Raw genomic sequence first — 15,751 nt, 5'->3', positions numbered from 1 at the left:
CAAAAGGTTCTGATGAATAATGTGCTACAGATGCATAAGTAGGTGTATGAGTGATGCCTGTGTCATGCTTGATTAGTGTACATACCACTACCCCACTGAGGAAGCAGCAGTCGTCAAACCGATGTTGTTTGGCTTTCTGGGTCAAGTGGCTGGGATGCTCACTGTAAAGTCCTCGAATATACCATTACTGTCCATATCATTTTGTGTTGGAGAGCTGGAGAAAAAAGGAATGGTGACAACAACCAACAACCACGAACTGTTTGGTACAGACCCCTCTTTCATTGAGGAAGCAGCTTGTGTTAATTCCTTGTTTGTAAAGCATGGGCTTTAGCCTGTGTTGTTGGGCTGTGTATCTAGCAACCTCTGTTTGATGTAACAGTATTGTTATTCATAGCCACACATGTAGGGAGGGAGGGAAGGGCCGATGTTTGTATATGTTTTTCAGACAGACCCTTACATCTCTTTGTCTTATTTTTCCTGTAGAACTCGACACAGGAGATCGGAGAGGAGGTGGAAGAGGGGGCAGTCTTCACCATCACCCTGAGGAAGGTACAGTTGCACCAGTCGGCCAGTAAGGGACAGCGATGGCTGGGCGTGGAGACAGACTCTGCTCTCAGCCTGTATGAGACGTGTAAAGTACGCACCATAAAGGCTGGTACGCTGGAGAGGCTGGTGGAATACATGGTGTCTGCGTTCAGGGGCAAGGACTCCACCTACGTCACCATCTTCCTCTGCACCTACCGCTCCTTCGCCACCACCAAGGAGGTGCTGGACCTCCTACTCAACAGGTACAGAGACGGCCATGAAGCTAGAACCGCACATGCATGTGTACACACGTAAGCACATAAATGCAAAAACATACTATGCACAGTGTAATGCTGACAGATGTGTCCTTCATGTCTTAGGTATGCCAATCTACAGAACCAACCTGGGATAGATGTACACAGACACACTCAGGATGACAGCACAGAGCTCAGAAAGTAAGTGTCTGGGGAGACCAGCATTATCAATCATTTTGATGTTTGTTTTTTGTGTGCACAGTGTACACACATGTACTGTACCATACACTCTTCCCTCTCTGTCATCTGTACGTCTCCTCATTCCCTGCCTCTTCCCTACTGGCTTGTGTCCTGCAGCACTGTGTCGTCCATCCTGGGAGCGTGGCTGGACCAGTACTCAGAGGACTTCTGGAGCCCTCCACAGTATAGCTGTCTACACCACCTGATGTCCTACCTGCACCACCACTTCCCTGGCTCCGACCTGGAGCGCCGCGCGCGCAACCTGCTGGCCCTCTTGCACCGCAGGCAGCAGTGTGAGCCCGACCTCGACGGTGAGAGCCAGGATAGGGTTCAACTGGGGCTTGTCTGTGTCTCAGTGATATCAGACATGATGGGGATGCTGTTTATGCTTGAAGTGTTAAGGGCCTGTACTGAACTATAGACAGTACTTTAGGCAGTCTGATTATTAGCTCATCTGTGTTTTCTTTACAGTGGAGCACATTGGCTGTCCCTTCGCCACGCAGGAAGAGAGTGGCTTTGAAGACGAGCTTCCTGCCCTGAACTTCTTGTTCTTTGACCCCATCATGGTTGCCGAGCAGTTCACACTCATGGATGCGGTGAGACACCCCCCCCCCCCCCCCACAATTTTAATTAACTGCTCGATTTCAAGTAACTTCAATTTTAGCTGCTCTTGCGTTGTGCTTTGTGCTCACCCTTACTCACCCTTACACCCACCTCTGACCTCACCCTGTAGGATCTGTTCAAGAAGGTGGTCCCTTACCATTGCCTGGGGGGCATCTGGTCCCAGCGGGATAAGAAGGGGAAGGAACACCTGGCCCCCACCATTCGGGCCACAGTGGCCCAGTTCAACTGTGTCACCAACTGTGTCATCACCACCTGCCTGAGCAACCCCTGTCTGAAACCCACCCAGCGGGCTAGACTGGTGGAGCGCTGGATAGAGGTGGCCAGGGTAAGGCATCAGACCCACTCTCTGGGTCAATCACTCAGCAGTTAGTTTCAGTTGTGGATGATTGGTCATGCTGTTTTTCTCACTCTGTGGGTTCTTTCTGCTGTGTTTAGGAATGTCGTATCCTCAAGAACTTCTCGTCCCTGCGAGCTATCCTCTCTGGCCTGCAGTGTAACTCTCTCCACCGACTCAAGAGGACATGGGATGAGGTGTCCAGGTGAGACGGGATCAGTGACTGAGGCCTCGGTTTGGAGGGTTTACTATTGGATTATAAATTGGACCAGGGAGTTTTCATGGCCAGGTTACATGTTCAAGAAAAACATCATTAGTGCCGTGGGTCTTTGGTTGGGTTGATGGTAGAAGTTAACATTTTGTTGTTATTTGGAGGTCTTTTGCAGTGGTAGTTTATGTTTGTCTTTGCCCCTGAGATGTAAGGTTCACCTTTTGACTTCATTCTGCCAACAGAGAGAATTTCCGCACCTTCCGTGAGCTGTCAGAGATCTTCTCAGATGACAACAACTACTCTCTAAGCCGAGAGCTGCTGGTCAAGGTGGGTCAATGATCAGAGGGAAAAACCATACTCCTGAATGTAACTTACAGGAGCCTGGAATCTGTGTAATGGGTTTGTACAAACTACTGTGGGCTGTTGTGTATGTGGTACAATGTGTCTGTGTTTGTGTAGACCTTTTCCTCCTGCCCAATATGTGTAAGTGGATGTGGAGACAATAGTTGGTACAAATGACCTACATGTCGTCCCACACGTTACTCTATGTGTGTGTAAAAATGTCCCTGTGTTAGTTTTGGCTTTTTCCACCTGCCTCTTATATTGAATGTGTTGTGTTGGAGACCATTGTGCGCATAATTGACCTGAATGTTACTCAGCAGCTAATAGATCTTTAAGATATGAACTGCGTTTGAAAACAGGAAGTGGGTATGTGAAAAGTGGTTTTGAAAACTAGTAGTTGACAGGAAATATGGCTGGCTGACCCGTTACTGCTCTATAGACTCTCCTCTCGATCTATACAGCGGGGTCTCCATAGCAACCAGAACATAAATAGACAAGCTAGCTAACACCTTGTCTCCTCTCAGATGCTAGCTCACTCATCCTTCATCATGAGTTGTACAACACAGTATAGAATCTTATCTTGTAGTGTTCTCTCTAAAATGTATGAGATCCACAAGTGCAAGTATCAGTGTGAGTGTGGTTTGAGAGGACTTGATATGCGTAACTGCATGCCTGTAGAAGTGTGTCACCAGCAATGTAGGCTGTGGCAGTAGTCATGAATATTTTACTCGTTCAACATGAGGCTCAGTGCTTCTGTCAGGACTAGAGACAGATCAGATTCTCTTTGATTAAGACCACATAGGATTAGATAGCAGACAACATGTTTGGTTATATCTGAATCCTCCAAGAGAAACATATTTAATCTGCTCACCTGAATACATTCCTGCACAAAGAAATAGGAAGTGCCCTCGCCGTTGTTATGCCAATTTTGCACAAGTTACTCTTTAACTTGCAGCATATTCTTTCACTGGTTAAATAGTGAAATATGACTGCAAAAAGCAGAGGGTTTCTCCAACAGGAATGGCTATCCACATTCCTAGGCTTTAAGACAGGTATTTGAATTGGCCCTAATATTGAAGCTTGGGGTTTTTGGCTATGAGTTGAGGAAACCTGTGCTTGCTCAGAGGGAATCCCAGCTGATGTCGTAGGCAGATGGCAGGTACAGAAAAGAGCCCCACCCTGATGATGCATGAGTCTGTAAGGGAAATTCCAAGGCGTTGTCCCACTTACCTCTTTTCCTACATTCCACTATTGCTTAATCTATCTGGGCCAGCCCAACCAGGCCTGTGTAGGACTGCAAACTCTGGTTAGGTTGGGTAAAGAATTTCCCTGTTTTGTATCATTCACAGAAACATTAGAGCTAACTCAGCTGTAGCCCTTCCTGCACCCTCTCAGCCATACATTAGTGAATTAGTTTAGCCCTGTATGTCTACTCTTCTGAAAGTGTAATCATGGCCATTACTAGTTGTGTTTCAAACTAGTTTTTGCACTGTTCTAGGGATTGTTTTGTAAAACCAGAGTATCCTCTCTCTCTGCAGGAGGGCACCTCCAAATTTGCCACCCTGGAAATCAACCCTAAACGAGCGCAGAGGAGACACCAACAGCAGAGAGACTTGGTGAGTCTAGATCTTTTTTGAGTTAAATAATTTATCATGAAATACCAACTTCACCCACTTTATGCCAGGTATACTTGAGTGCTGTTATTGGGTTCATAGCACCATCTAGTGGTGAAATGAGAGCATTGTTATTGCTCATGGAGCCTGTGGTCACTGCGCTCTTATCAAACTTCTCTCTGACTATGTCTCTGTCATAGGGGGTGATGCAGGGGACCATTCCTTACCTGGGCACCTTCCTCACTGACCTGGTCATGATGGACACAGCTATGAAAGATTACACAGAGGTGAGAGTCTATCTCTATCTATCTCTGGATCATGTAGCCTCTTCAGTCTACTTGTTTAGTCTCTGTTCACATCTAATTATTATTTGTTCTCTATTCCAGAGTGGACTCATCAACTTTGAGAAGCGACGAAAGGTAAATTAAATTCTTACATGCTACTGATAAATAGGCGTTGATAAACAGGGAGACATCGCCGGCATTGTGGCTATGATTGGCTGGAGACTCACTCCCCGCCCCTTCTCTACAGGAGTTTGAGGTGATAGCTCAGATTAAGCTGCTGCAGCTGGCATCCAACAACTACAGTTTCACCCAGGACAGCTTCTTCAGGGAGTGGTTCTCAGGAGTGGAGAGACTCAGTGAGGCAGAGAGGTGAGGAGAGGCCTAAAGATTTTTATGAAATGTAAATTAAAATAATGAAATGTATGGGCATACAGTGTTGTTATTTCCATGCCTTTTTCCCATAGCTACACTCTGTCCTGTGAGATTGAACCACTGTCAGAGTCATCCAGCAATACTACCAGAGCCAAGAAAAACGGCGGCATCATGAAACGCTGGAGCGAGTAAGACCCATATTGTATAGATAACTTTTCACACTATGCCTATGTTTATTATAGTTGCAAATTAATAATAATTACATTTTTATTTTGAGCATACAGTTTTTCACTGTGTACAGTTCATGATGTTTTTATGGGGCCCTGTTCGCATACGTCTCCATGTGTTTCCCTTTTTCTCCAGTCGCCAGTTAACTGAGGCCAGCTGCAGCAGTGCAGGAAGCTCCCATTCCAAGTTGTTTGACCAGTCCCACATCAGACCGTACCAGAGAGGGGGAGGTGATAGTGGGGACACCCTCAGCGTCACCTCAGCTGGCTCCAGTGGCTCTGACCTGGAAGATGTCAACGCCAGCTTCCTGTCTGACTCTCCGGATGCCCACGAGAGAAAGGTGAGAAGGAGGAAGGGCCAGGGTCACATGGGGGAGGAGAACACTCCCACCAGAGAAGCATCTCATCATGATTCATGCCACATACATCCACCTTGATTTTCTTTCTTCCTGAGATACTGAAATTCCTGCATCACTGCAGCAATTTCAGTCCTGACATTTCAATGTCTTCGAATTCATCTTCTGTAAGGGCCATGTTGATGATAAGGGCTATGTGATAAGGGCCATGTGAATTGACACTGACCCATGTACTTACTTTACCTGTCTGACTTGTGGCTGACTGTGGCTCTGATTCCCTCTATAGACCTCTACATCCTCAGTAAAACATTCCGTCTCTGCTTTGGGGAAAGAAAGCCAGACTCGTGAGCCCAACTCCACGGTACTTTCACTCACCAGCCTTCTCTTTCCATCTCTCTCATCACTGGGGTTTTTCTGTTCTAACTGTCTCTCTCACTACTTCCCCTCTCCCAGTCCCAGAATATCACTGGGATCCTTACACTAATGCTGCACTCTCATCATATTACAAACCGTTTCTCATTCTCATATTCATACTCATATACTGTCATATTCCACATTCTATTTGTTTATAGCAGACACAGGAGTTTGTTCTGTGGACTGTAAATGGTTGGAATCATTCTCTCTCTCTCTCTCTCCTCTCTCTCTCTCTCTCTCTCTCGCTTGCTCTAGTTTTGGGAGTCCACCTCCCTGTCTTCTCTAGACACCTCAGGGATGGGTTCTGGTTCGGGCTCCAGCAGCGCCTCGTCCTCCTCTGTGTCCTCCACCACTCCTCTCCCAGGTGCCTCCCGCTCCCACAAGCGGTCCGTCTCAGCCGTGTCCTGCTACTCTACACTCTCACTGCCCCTCTACAACCAGCAGGTGGATGACTGCTGCATCATCAGAGTCAGCCTAGACGTGGACAACGGCAACATGTACAAGAGCATCCTGGTAAGACAGAGGGAGAGGAGGAGGAGAAAGCTAATATAGATGAATAGATTCAAAATGTAAATTGTTAGCAGTGGGTGGTTGATTCAATTAACAATGTCTGAGCCAGAGAAGAGGCAAATCAGTTTTAAATGTCAACAAAAAAAGGTATTGTTCATCTCCTGTTGCAGGTGACCAGTCAGGACAAGACACCAGCAGTCATCAGCAAAGCCATGGTGAAACACAACCTGGAGCGAGAGAAAACGGAGGACTATGAGTTGATGCAGAAAATCTCAGAAGAAAAAGGTAATATCATATTTTCATTTTCCCAAAAAATATACTTTTAATTTTAATTCAAATAGATTGTCATTAATAGTATATTAATGTGTTGTTCTTACAACTGACTGACTCTAATCCATTCATCTTGTATAGTGTCCTAATTTATTCATTACTTAAATGAAAAACAAATGTTTTTACTAACAATATATACCTCTCCTCTCACCATAGAGCTGCGGATCCCAAACAATGCCAACGTTTTCTATGCCATGAACTCTACCGCCAACTATGACTTTGTGCTGAAGAAACGTGGCTTGTCCAAGAAAGGCCGGGCCAAGAGTGTAGCCAGCTCCACGCTGCCCCGCATGAAGCAGAAGGGCCTAAAAATCGCCAAAGGCATCTTCTGAGGACGAGTGTCCCAGCTCGCTGTCAGTCTGATGGATTAAGGCCCTCTAAATCCACCTAAGCTAAAGGATCTAAGAACTACACTAGAGACGGAGCCCAGTGGAAAACAACAACAAATCATGTCTGCATGCATCACAAGCAGGCAGCAAAGCAGGAAAAGCAATTACCGGTATCAGACTGATGTCTTCTTGGCTCAGGCCTTGATGAAGGGGAGCTTAACAATGTGCTGTCCCTATCCCTTCGTGCCTAAGTTTGTGTCAGTGGTGTTTACAAAGGGAATATCATAGAGAGTGTATAGCGTACATATGGCCACGTTATAAACTCTCTCTGACTGTGTGGTGATTAGAGTGGTGTTGGTAAATGTTGTACTGAGGAGCATAGAGGAAGGCACAGAGAACAATGATGGCCAGATTTATTAAGCCAAGTTAGTCTCGTGAGATAAAATACATTTTCAAGAGAGACCTGGACAAAGAGACCCGATGTGCTATCCTGGTGGAGTGTGGCACTTTTCCACTGTGAATAGATGGAAAGGTGGTCCATTGTAAGTTTGAAGAGTTGAATGCAGATACTGCCATATTGAATATGGGTCAAGGTGTGTGATCATTTCAGAGAAAACAAGGTGTGGGGAGTATACACTCTGTTAAGAGACATACATCTTGTTTTATTGAGTTATAACCAGGACAAGGAAGAAGGACATTGCAGTGGGGCTCAATATGCTCAATAGAAACATTTCAAAGATTACGGAGGGTTGGTGTAAAACAAAAAACAGATAAACAGTGAGGAGTGATAGATATTTACAAAATACCAACACAGTATAATATCAGCATTACTTTGCAATGGACCTTTATGTTTGATGATGTTACCATTACAGTTAGGCTATTTGTTTGGTACTCTTTACTTTGCTATGCAGCTGCTAAATGTACATTTTATAAAAGGTCAATAATTCACCTTATTTTTTTACAAACGTTTTTGGTGGTGAGGACAGGCATGACGTTAGGACTCTCCGATGACAGCATTTCATACCACCCGTCCCTACTGGACTATCTCTGTATGGAAAACAATGGTTTACATCTTTGTACTAACAGTGGGATAGTGGTATCATGTATAATCTGTAACTGCCAATGATTCTCCTTATGGCTGCCCAATTTCTGCTCCATGCATGCAAGAGGAGGTAACAGTCCTCGCCTCACAACAAAAAGCAGTGCACTAGCCCACACCAGCTTCTTCTTACTTACAATCTTAAAGACAGAGTGAGAGTAATGACACAAACTCTGAGATTCTTACAAGCATGCCAGTGGTTGTTTTTTGTCATGGAAAATACAGACAAAAAGTTGTTTGTCATTTCACTGACATTACATGCCTTTATTGCTCAGTGCTGCATGCTGGTCCCAACCCCTTTAAATGGCTTTTTAAAACGGTCCTTTCCTTGATGACCATGATAGAACCATAGAGGTAGGGGAAAGCAATATGGTGGAAACTCCCCTGTGATGGGGATTATCCAGACCTCTTGTATGCATGGCCTGGAAGGGGCGGAGAAGAGGCTGTTCTTTTGGGACATACATAGCATAATGATTGGTTGTCTCTGCTGTGCTTTGTCACTGTAATTTGCTACTTACACTGTGATTGGGTCTTTGCCGATCACTCTGATTGGCTCCCTTCTATGCTGAACACTGTGAACACACATTGGTTGTGTTCCTCTGCTCAGACGTTGCATGTATCAATCAATGGTTGCGTGCCACATCATTGGCTGTGCAGTTGGGAACCAGATTGCTATAACATATGATTTGGTTAGCTGACACATAAAATACCCATCTAAGCGTTGTAAGATCTGTCATGCATCAGCAGCGTCTGAGCAGAGGAATTACGACCCTTCTCTCTCTGTCTCGCTCTCCATTATGACACAATGAAATAGTAAAAGTCAACCCTGACAGAGAATAGATAGAGGTCCATGTGGTGGTAGAAATGTGTTCAGGGCATGGAGAAAAGGAGACAACTGGATTACCACTATATGTGCCAAAGAGATGAGGGGGCCTGTCACTCTCAAAAGACAATATTTGTTTCATTTCTCTATCACTTGAATTTTCTAGGGGAGTTTACCATTTCTGAGTGTTATGTTCTGAACACTACAACATCATTCTAAGAACCTCAGATACACTGTTCAAGCCTAGGTGGCAGTGCGGTTACTACTGGTTACCCTTGGAGAAACTGCACCACTTCCCTAAATAGTAACAGTCCTTTGGTTCTTTTCAAAGAATGGGTTCAGTATAATTTATGCTTTACATAAGTGGCTGTGTTTACTTCCACTTGACTGATTGTTTTGTGGTGTTATTCATAATTACTGGAGCTTGCTTTGCTTGGCCTGGAATGACTGGTCCTCTGCAGATTTGCAGTATCTGTCGCCTTTGCCATTATAACTGAGTTAAAACCTTTGTGTGTTTGCAGTGTCTTGTCTCTCATGTTTTTCTATTCCTAATGAATTAACAAAATATTGAGATGTCATACTATATGGAATTGTCTTTGTTTATGTCTTTGTTGACCTGGCATTATTTATTGGTTTGTACAGAAAGATTTTGTTATGCATTGTATATTATTTCCTCTCTTGTGTAATTATAGATTATTATATATTCATGTAAATACAAATAAACACTTAAGTTTACAAAAGTAAATACTCATTTATTTAACGTTTTTGGTGTAATTTAGTTCAAGTGAGGTGAGAAGATGGCTCCTTCCTTGGCAGATATGATAGCTAGTAACGCTCACCCCATGGTATTAACTTACAGCCAACACAATAAATGAAAGCAATAGAAGAATATTCACAGGAAAGCATCTAAGATGATGCACATAATAGGCTACAGTATTTTATCAGTACTGGACTACAGAATTCTTTATGTCCCATGTGGCTCAGTTGGTAGAGCATGGTGTTTGCAACGCCAGGGTTGTGGGTTTGATTCCCATGGGGGACCAGTATGGGGAAAAAAAAAAAGGAAATGTATGCATTCACTACTGTAAGTCGCTCTGGATAAGAGCGTCTGCTAAATGACTAAAATGTACAAATGTAAAATGTCCTCTCTGGTGCTTCAGACTGGCCACGAAGGAAAGGAGACAAGCAAAGGAAGTTAGATAAGGAAGCCATTATACTGACGTCATTTCGCAGCGCCAGTTAGTTTTTTACACAATGCGCATGCTCATCCGCGCTGATCTTTGTTGTTACATTTCCAATATGGCGCTTAGTAAGACATTTGGACAAAAACCTGTCAAATTTCAGCTTGAAGAAGATGGGGATTATTATATGATTGGGTCAGAGGTTAGTATTTTCTTTGGTTATAGTATATTTTAAGATGAGTCATTTAGTGTAATTTAGCTATAGTATAACCAACGTTAGTTACGACGGTTTGGTGCGTTTGCTTGATAATTACCGGAGGTAACATTAGCAACTAGCCGAGGCGAGAGATAGCAGCTAACAGTAGCTAGCTTGTCGATAACAGTAACAGATGCTACCCTCGTAAATTAGCTATAGCTAGTAAGCCCTTACGTTTTCTCAATTTGCCGTTTTTGATTTTAGGTAGGAAATTACCTGCGTATGTTCAGAGGTTCCTTGTATAAGAGATACCCATCACTATGGAGGAAACTGGCATCAGTGGAGGAGCGGAAGAAAATAGTGGAATCATCACACGGTTAGTAACTAAGCTAGTTAGTTAATTACCATGAAACGATAACATGGGATAACGAAGACATACTCTTGTAATGTGGTTAATTGTTAAGCACTTTTTTCACTACTATCAGATCATGGTTACACAACCTTAGCTACCAGTGTGACCCTTCTGAAGGCATCAGAGGTTGAGGAGATCTTCGAAGGAAACGATGAGAAGTACAAAGCTATCTCCATCAGCACAGAGCCCCCAGCTTACCTCAGGTATTGTCATCAGCATTCTCTCATAAATGGTTTGCCTGGTCCTTGATGGTCTAGGTATTGTAGTCAATAAATCTTGTTTCATATATTGTCTTTATGTGTCACTGTGTCTGGTCTTGCCAACAGGGAGCAGAAGGGTAAGAGGAATAGTCAGTGGGTCCCCACGCTACCCAACAGTTCTCATCACCTGGATGCTGTCCCCTGCTCCACCACTATCAACCGCAGCCGCTTAGGCCGAGACAAGAAGAGGACCTTCCCTCTCTGGTGAGCCTGATTAAAATCTAAACTGCTGTCAGAACAGATGAACTCTGATGTAAAGGCCTATCATAGTCAATCATAATGTAAACAAAACTGTTTGAAACAATTTTTCAAATGTGTGACTTGTGTTACTGTTCTATCTTCCATGCACAGCTTTGATGACCATGATCCTGCAGTGATCCATGAGAATGCCACCCAGTCTGAGGTGCTGGTTCCAATCCGACTGGACATGGAGATAGAGGGGCAGAAGCTTAGGGATGCTTTCACCTGGAATATGAACGGTAGGATTGCATTGTAGCTCTCAGTCTTAAACTGGTGTCCATAACGATGGTATTTGAATCCCTTTATATCTCTTTAGTTTTCTAGAACAAAATGATTTAAACATGACAACGTTCTTGTCATCTTCTGCCCAACCACCTTTTCTTCTCAGTCCTAGTTCAAGTTCTCATGTCGTACATGCTGTTGTTCCTCAGAGAAGCTCATGACTCCTGAAATGTTTGCGGAGATCCTGTGTGACGACCTGGACCTGAACCCCTTGGCCTTTGTCCCGGCCATCGCCTCAGCCATCCGCCAGCAGATAGAGTCCTATCCCACAGACAGCATCCTGGATGAACAGACTGACCAGAGGGTCATCGTCAAGGTACAACCAAGATTGTCATGTTAACTTACTGTGTGTGCAACAATGTGGTGAGACCAGAGTTACAGAACTTAGACTGTGTCTGATAATTAAAAGGTGCAATTTGTATAAATAGTACCACCACTTCCTGGTTTCAAAAACGTTCAGCTGATTTTAGTTTGACACAACAATAAATTTATAGTGTAGAGAATCATTATACTATCTAAATTGCTGTGAAATATATTTAGAATAACCAAAAATATTGTATTTATCGGTTTGAACCCGATGTAAAAAAAAAACGAAAGTATAAAGAAGCTAATTTAAAACTTACGGAGGGGAATCATAGAACTATCACAAAGGTCATGCCGCGTATCAGACTTGCTTTCAATGAGAATGGCAGATCTATAACTCGCATTTTTATCTGAAATCACATAATGGACCTTTAACTGATTAGTTAAAACATGATTTCTTATCTTTACCATAAGCTAAACATCCACGTTGGAAACATCTCGCTCGTGGACCAGTTTGAGTGGGATATGTCAGAAAGGGAGAACTCCCCAGAGAAGTTTGCCCTGAAACTGTGCTCGGAGCTGGGCCTAGGGGGAGAGTTTGTCACCACCATTGCTTACAGCATCCGAGGACAACTTAGTTGGCACCAGAGGACATACGCTTTCAGGTAATATATACAGATTGGTCTTCACACCCAAGACCCGATCCGGGACCCGAATTCTACATTTTCTCACAGGTCTGGGTCCAATCTGATATAATTACACATACCTGAGACCCGTGACAATCATAACGTGTTTCCCTTTAAGGACCCGTACAGACCTGAACACAACTGCTGCAGTAAAGAAAGAGAGAATTACATTTATGTTGTTGCTCTTGCTTTTCACGAGTGACGTGTAGCTTGTTGTTGTCCGCCAATCATAAGTCATCAAAGCGGCACTACAGTCATAGAGCCTCCGTGTGTGGTAAAATAAGTTAGGAGGTATCTAATCGCTCAGCTCCGGATAATAAAGTAGCTTAAAAATTGGCTTTTATGTTGCTTCCCTCACTGGGATTGGACCGGGTCTGGATCCAACCGAGTCTATACGGAACGGGTCTCTAACATACAGTACCAGTCAAAAGTTTGGAGATACCTACTCATTCAAGGGTTTTTCTTTATTTTTACTATTTTCCACATTGTAGAATAATAGTGAAGACATTAAAACTATGAAATAACACATGGAATAATGTAGTAACCAAAAAAGTGTTAAAAAATCTAAATATATTTTATATTTGAGGTTCTTCAAAGTAGCCACCCAAGGTAGGGGTGGTATACAGAACATAGCCCTATTTGGTAAAAGACCAAATCCATATTATGGCAAGAAGAACTCAAATAAGCAAAGAGAAATGACAGTCCATCATTAAGACATGAAGGTCAGTCAATACGGAACATTAAGACATTTGAAAGTTTCTTCAAGTGCAGTTGCAAAATCCATCAAGCACTATGATGAAACTGGCTCTCATGAGGACTGTCACAGGAGAGGAAGACCCAGAGTTACCTTTGCTGCAGAGGAGATGTTCAATAGGTTAACTGCACCTCAGATTGAAGCCCAAATAAATGCTTCAGAGTTCAAGTAACAGACACATCTGAACATCAACTGTTCAGAGGAGACGGTGTGAGTCAGGACTTCATGATCGAATTGCTGCAAAGAACCCACTACTAAAGGACATCAGTAAGAAGAAGAGACTTGCTTGGTCCAAGAAACACGAGCAATGGACATTGGACAGATTTCCACCGATCTTTTGGTTTGATGAGTCCAAATTTGAGAGTTTTGGTTCCAACCGCCGTGTCTTTGTGAGACGCAGAGTAGGTGAACGGATGATCTCCGCATGTGTAGGTCCCACCATGAAGCATGGAGGAGGTGTGATGGTGTGGGGGTGCTTTGCTGGTGACACTGTCAGTGATTTATTTAGAATTCAAGGCACACTTATCCAGCATGGCTACCACAGCATTCTGCAGCAAACGTCATCCCATCTGGTTTGGGCTTAGTGGGACTATAATTTTGTTTTTCAACAGGACAATTACCCAAAACACACCTCTAGGCTGTGTAAGGGCTATTTGACCAAGAAGGAGAGTGATGGAGTGCTGCATCAAATGACCTGGCCTCCACAATCACCCGACCTCAAACAAATTGAGATGATTTGGGATGAGTTGGACCGCAGAGTGAAGGAAAACCAGCCAACAAGTGCTCAGCATATGTGGGTACTCCTTCAAGACTGTTGGAAAAGCATTCATCATGAAGCTGGTTGAGAGAACGCCAAGAGTGTGCAAAGCTGTCAAAGCAAAGGGTGGCTACGTTGAAGAATCTTAAACATATCAAAATACATTTTTATTTAACACTTTTTTGGGTTACTACATGATTCCATATGTGTTATTTCATAGTTGATGTCTTCACTATTATTTTACAATGTAGAAAATAGTAAAATAAAGAAAAACCCTTGAATGAGTACTGTATGTATAGCAAATACTTAAAGCTGAGCTGGTAAGAGGATTGATCTATCTCCAATAGTTTTTGTATTTGGGTGAAATGTAATAGACGTTCTTGACTTTGTAGAGTCTGTTTGTGAAGCAATGTATGAATTGGGTGAAAAGTAACTCCCCAGACAGTAACACTGACCTCTGCTTCTGTTGGGCTCCTATCCTAAAATATCCCTTTCAGCAACATGCTATTTTCCTGTTTGGCTGTGTCTCATGGTTGTGCAAGTAATTTGTTGTGGCTCTTTGTCTCTGTGCAGTGAGAACCCGCTGCCTACGGTAGAGATAGCCATCCGGAACACAGGTGAAGCTGACCAGTGGTGCCCACTGCTGGAGACACTGACAGACGCAGAGATGGAGAAGAAGATCAGGGACCAGGATCGAAACACTCGGTGGGTGGTGCCACGTTGGACTACTGTCCTAAAAATATACTTCATGATCTATAGACGGGTTGGTTGTTTAGCAACAAAACCAGCGACTGGCAAAACAGACGGGGTGGGCTTAGATTGTTGACAACATGTAAACTATATTTTGTTTCCAATGTCTGTGTAAATGAATATTTTCAATAAATGAGCACTTGTCTCTCAAATACATCGTTAGTTGTTGGTGAGCTCGCAAGCAAATTTTAGCCATATTAGCATAGGCATCCAGTCAAAACAATACCGGATATCAAGAACAAGCTGAAACGAGACCAATTTTCCACATGCGGCAGCTTCTTGTCATTGACCAATTAGTGAACAAAAGATCAGATTTGGGCTGCCTGTCTAAACGCAGAGTTTGAAAGTTTGGTAAATGTGTTTCTTGTGTCGTTACTGATATTGACTCTCTGTGTACATTTGCATTGCAGGCGCATGAGACGACTGGCAAACACGTGGTAGTTGATGCAAGCGGAATGTCTTGCTCCTTTAACAAGACCGACAGTAGGCCATTTGATGAAGTACGAGAGTGTTGGGACTTGCTATGCTAACAGCATTAATACAGGCATTGCTTCAGCCTGTTTACCAGAGCAGGTCCTCCTCTTCACCGATCACCTCAGCTCTCCACAGCCTACATCCCCTCCACCCCTCCATGTGTTTATTTGAGCAAAGCTCCACCACAAACACCCCCTACAATGTGCTCCCTCCCCTTCCCCTGTGTGGTGAACCTGTTCCCACTTTGACCACTGACTCTTCTACCCACCCACAGAGGAGTGACAAAACACAGGAAAACTCAGACAATATATTCTGTTATGTTGTATTTGTTGTCTTTTTGTACATTTTAATAATTCTTACAAAAATAAAAGTGAAATGATCTTGATTGCTTTTGATAAGTGTTATGTCTTTGTAAATTGCATTAAATCATAGTGACCATACAATCAAATGAAAGGTTATTTAACTAATTTAGGGAGGAAAAATAAGTTTGCCGCCTTATTACATAGTAGTTGGGCTGTTTTGCATGCTTTGTTCACGCTTACAACACCCGGCACAACCCAGTTGTTGGT

The 15,751-nt window shown here is 43.4% G+C and overlaps 2 protein-coding genes across 6 annotated transcripts in view; both read left to right on the top strand.

Moving 5' to 3' along the window:
- Positions 1-9,638, top strand: part of LOC106585456 (ral guanine nucleotide dissociation stimulator) — a 29,248-nt gene extending 19,610 nt beyond the window's left edge. For 4 of the 5 annotated variants that reach the window (XM_014171680.3, XM_014171679.3, XM_014171678.3 and 1 more), the window contains exons 2-18: positions 484-788; positions 906-980; positions 1,137-1,330; positions 1,491-1,615; positions 1,753-1,968; positions 2,079-2,182; positions 2,431-2,515; positions 4,069-4,146; positions 4,344-4,430; positions 4,530-4,562; positions 4,675-4,796; positions 4,892-4,987; positions 5,163-5,367; positions 5,669-5,743; positions 6,052-6,309; positions 6,477-6,591; positions 6,793-9,638. In XM_014171680.3, coding sequence (XP_014027155.1) covers positions 484-788; positions 906-980; positions 1,137-1,330; positions 1,491-1,615; positions 1,753-1,968; positions 2,079-2,182; positions 2,431-2,515; positions 4,069-4,146; positions 4,344-4,430; positions 4,530-4,562; positions 4,675-4,796; positions 4,892-4,987; positions 5,163-5,367; positions 5,669-5,743; positions 6,052-6,309; positions 6,477-6,591; positions 6,793-6,968 — 2,349 coding nt within the window. In that variant the 3' untranslated portion in view covers positions 6,969-9,638. The remainder of the gene's footprint in view (positions 1-483; positions 789-905; positions 981-1,136; positions 1,331-1,490; positions 1,616-1,752; positions 1,969-2,078; positions 2,183-2,430; positions 2,516-4,068; positions 4,147-4,343; positions 4,431-4,529; positions 4,563-4,674; positions 4,797-4,891; positions 4,988-5,162; positions 5,368-5,668; positions 5,744-6,051; positions 6,310-6,476; positions 6,592-6,792) is intronic. The other variant, XM_014171677.3, reaches the window with a different exon arrangement.
- Positions 9,639-10,152: 514 nt separating this feature from the next.
- On the top strand, positions 10,153-15,567 carry LOC106585458 (SWI/SNF-related matrix-associated actin-dependent regulator of chromatin subfamily B member 1). The gene is made up of 9 exons (XM_014171683.3): positions 10,153-10,270; positions 10,529-10,640; positions 10,750-10,879; positions 11,003-11,140; positions 11,288-11,415; positions 11,608-11,774; positions 12,236-12,426; positions 14,532-14,663; positions 15,119-15,567. Exons 1-9 carry the CDS (start codon positions 10,187-10,189, stop codon positions 15,147-15,149), a joined length of 1,113 nt encoding a protein of 370 aa, XP_014027158.3. The 5' UTR covers positions 10,153-10,186; the 3' UTR covers positions 15,150-15,567.
- The last annotated feature ends 184 nt before the right edge of the window (positions 15,568-15,751 follow it).

Source organism: Salmo salar, chromosome 24 (assembly GCF_965601325.2).
Source record: "Salmo salar chromosome 24, fSalSal1, whole genome shotgun sequence".
In the NCBI taxonomy this organism is placed as follows: domain Eukaryota; kingdom Metazoa; phylum Chordata; class Actinopteri; order Salmoniformes; family Salmonidae; genus Salmo; species Salmo salar.
The sequence above is the reverse complement of the archived record's forward strand: the minus strand, read 5'-3'. Positions and strand labels throughout refer to the sequence as shown.

Coding starts and splice junctions, on each gene's coding strand:
- LOC106585458 (XM_014171683.3), top strand. CDS start 10,187: ATGGCGCTTAGTAAGACATTTGGACAAAAACCTGTCAAATTTCAGCTT. Junction 10,880..11,002: donor GAGCCCCCAGCTTACCTCAG/GTATTGTCATCA, acceptor TCTTGCCAACAG/GGAGCAGAAGGGTAAGAGGA. Junction 12,427..14,531: donor CAGAGGACATACGCTTTCAG/GTAATATATACA, acceptor GTCTCTGTGCAG/TGAGAACCCGCTGCCTACGG.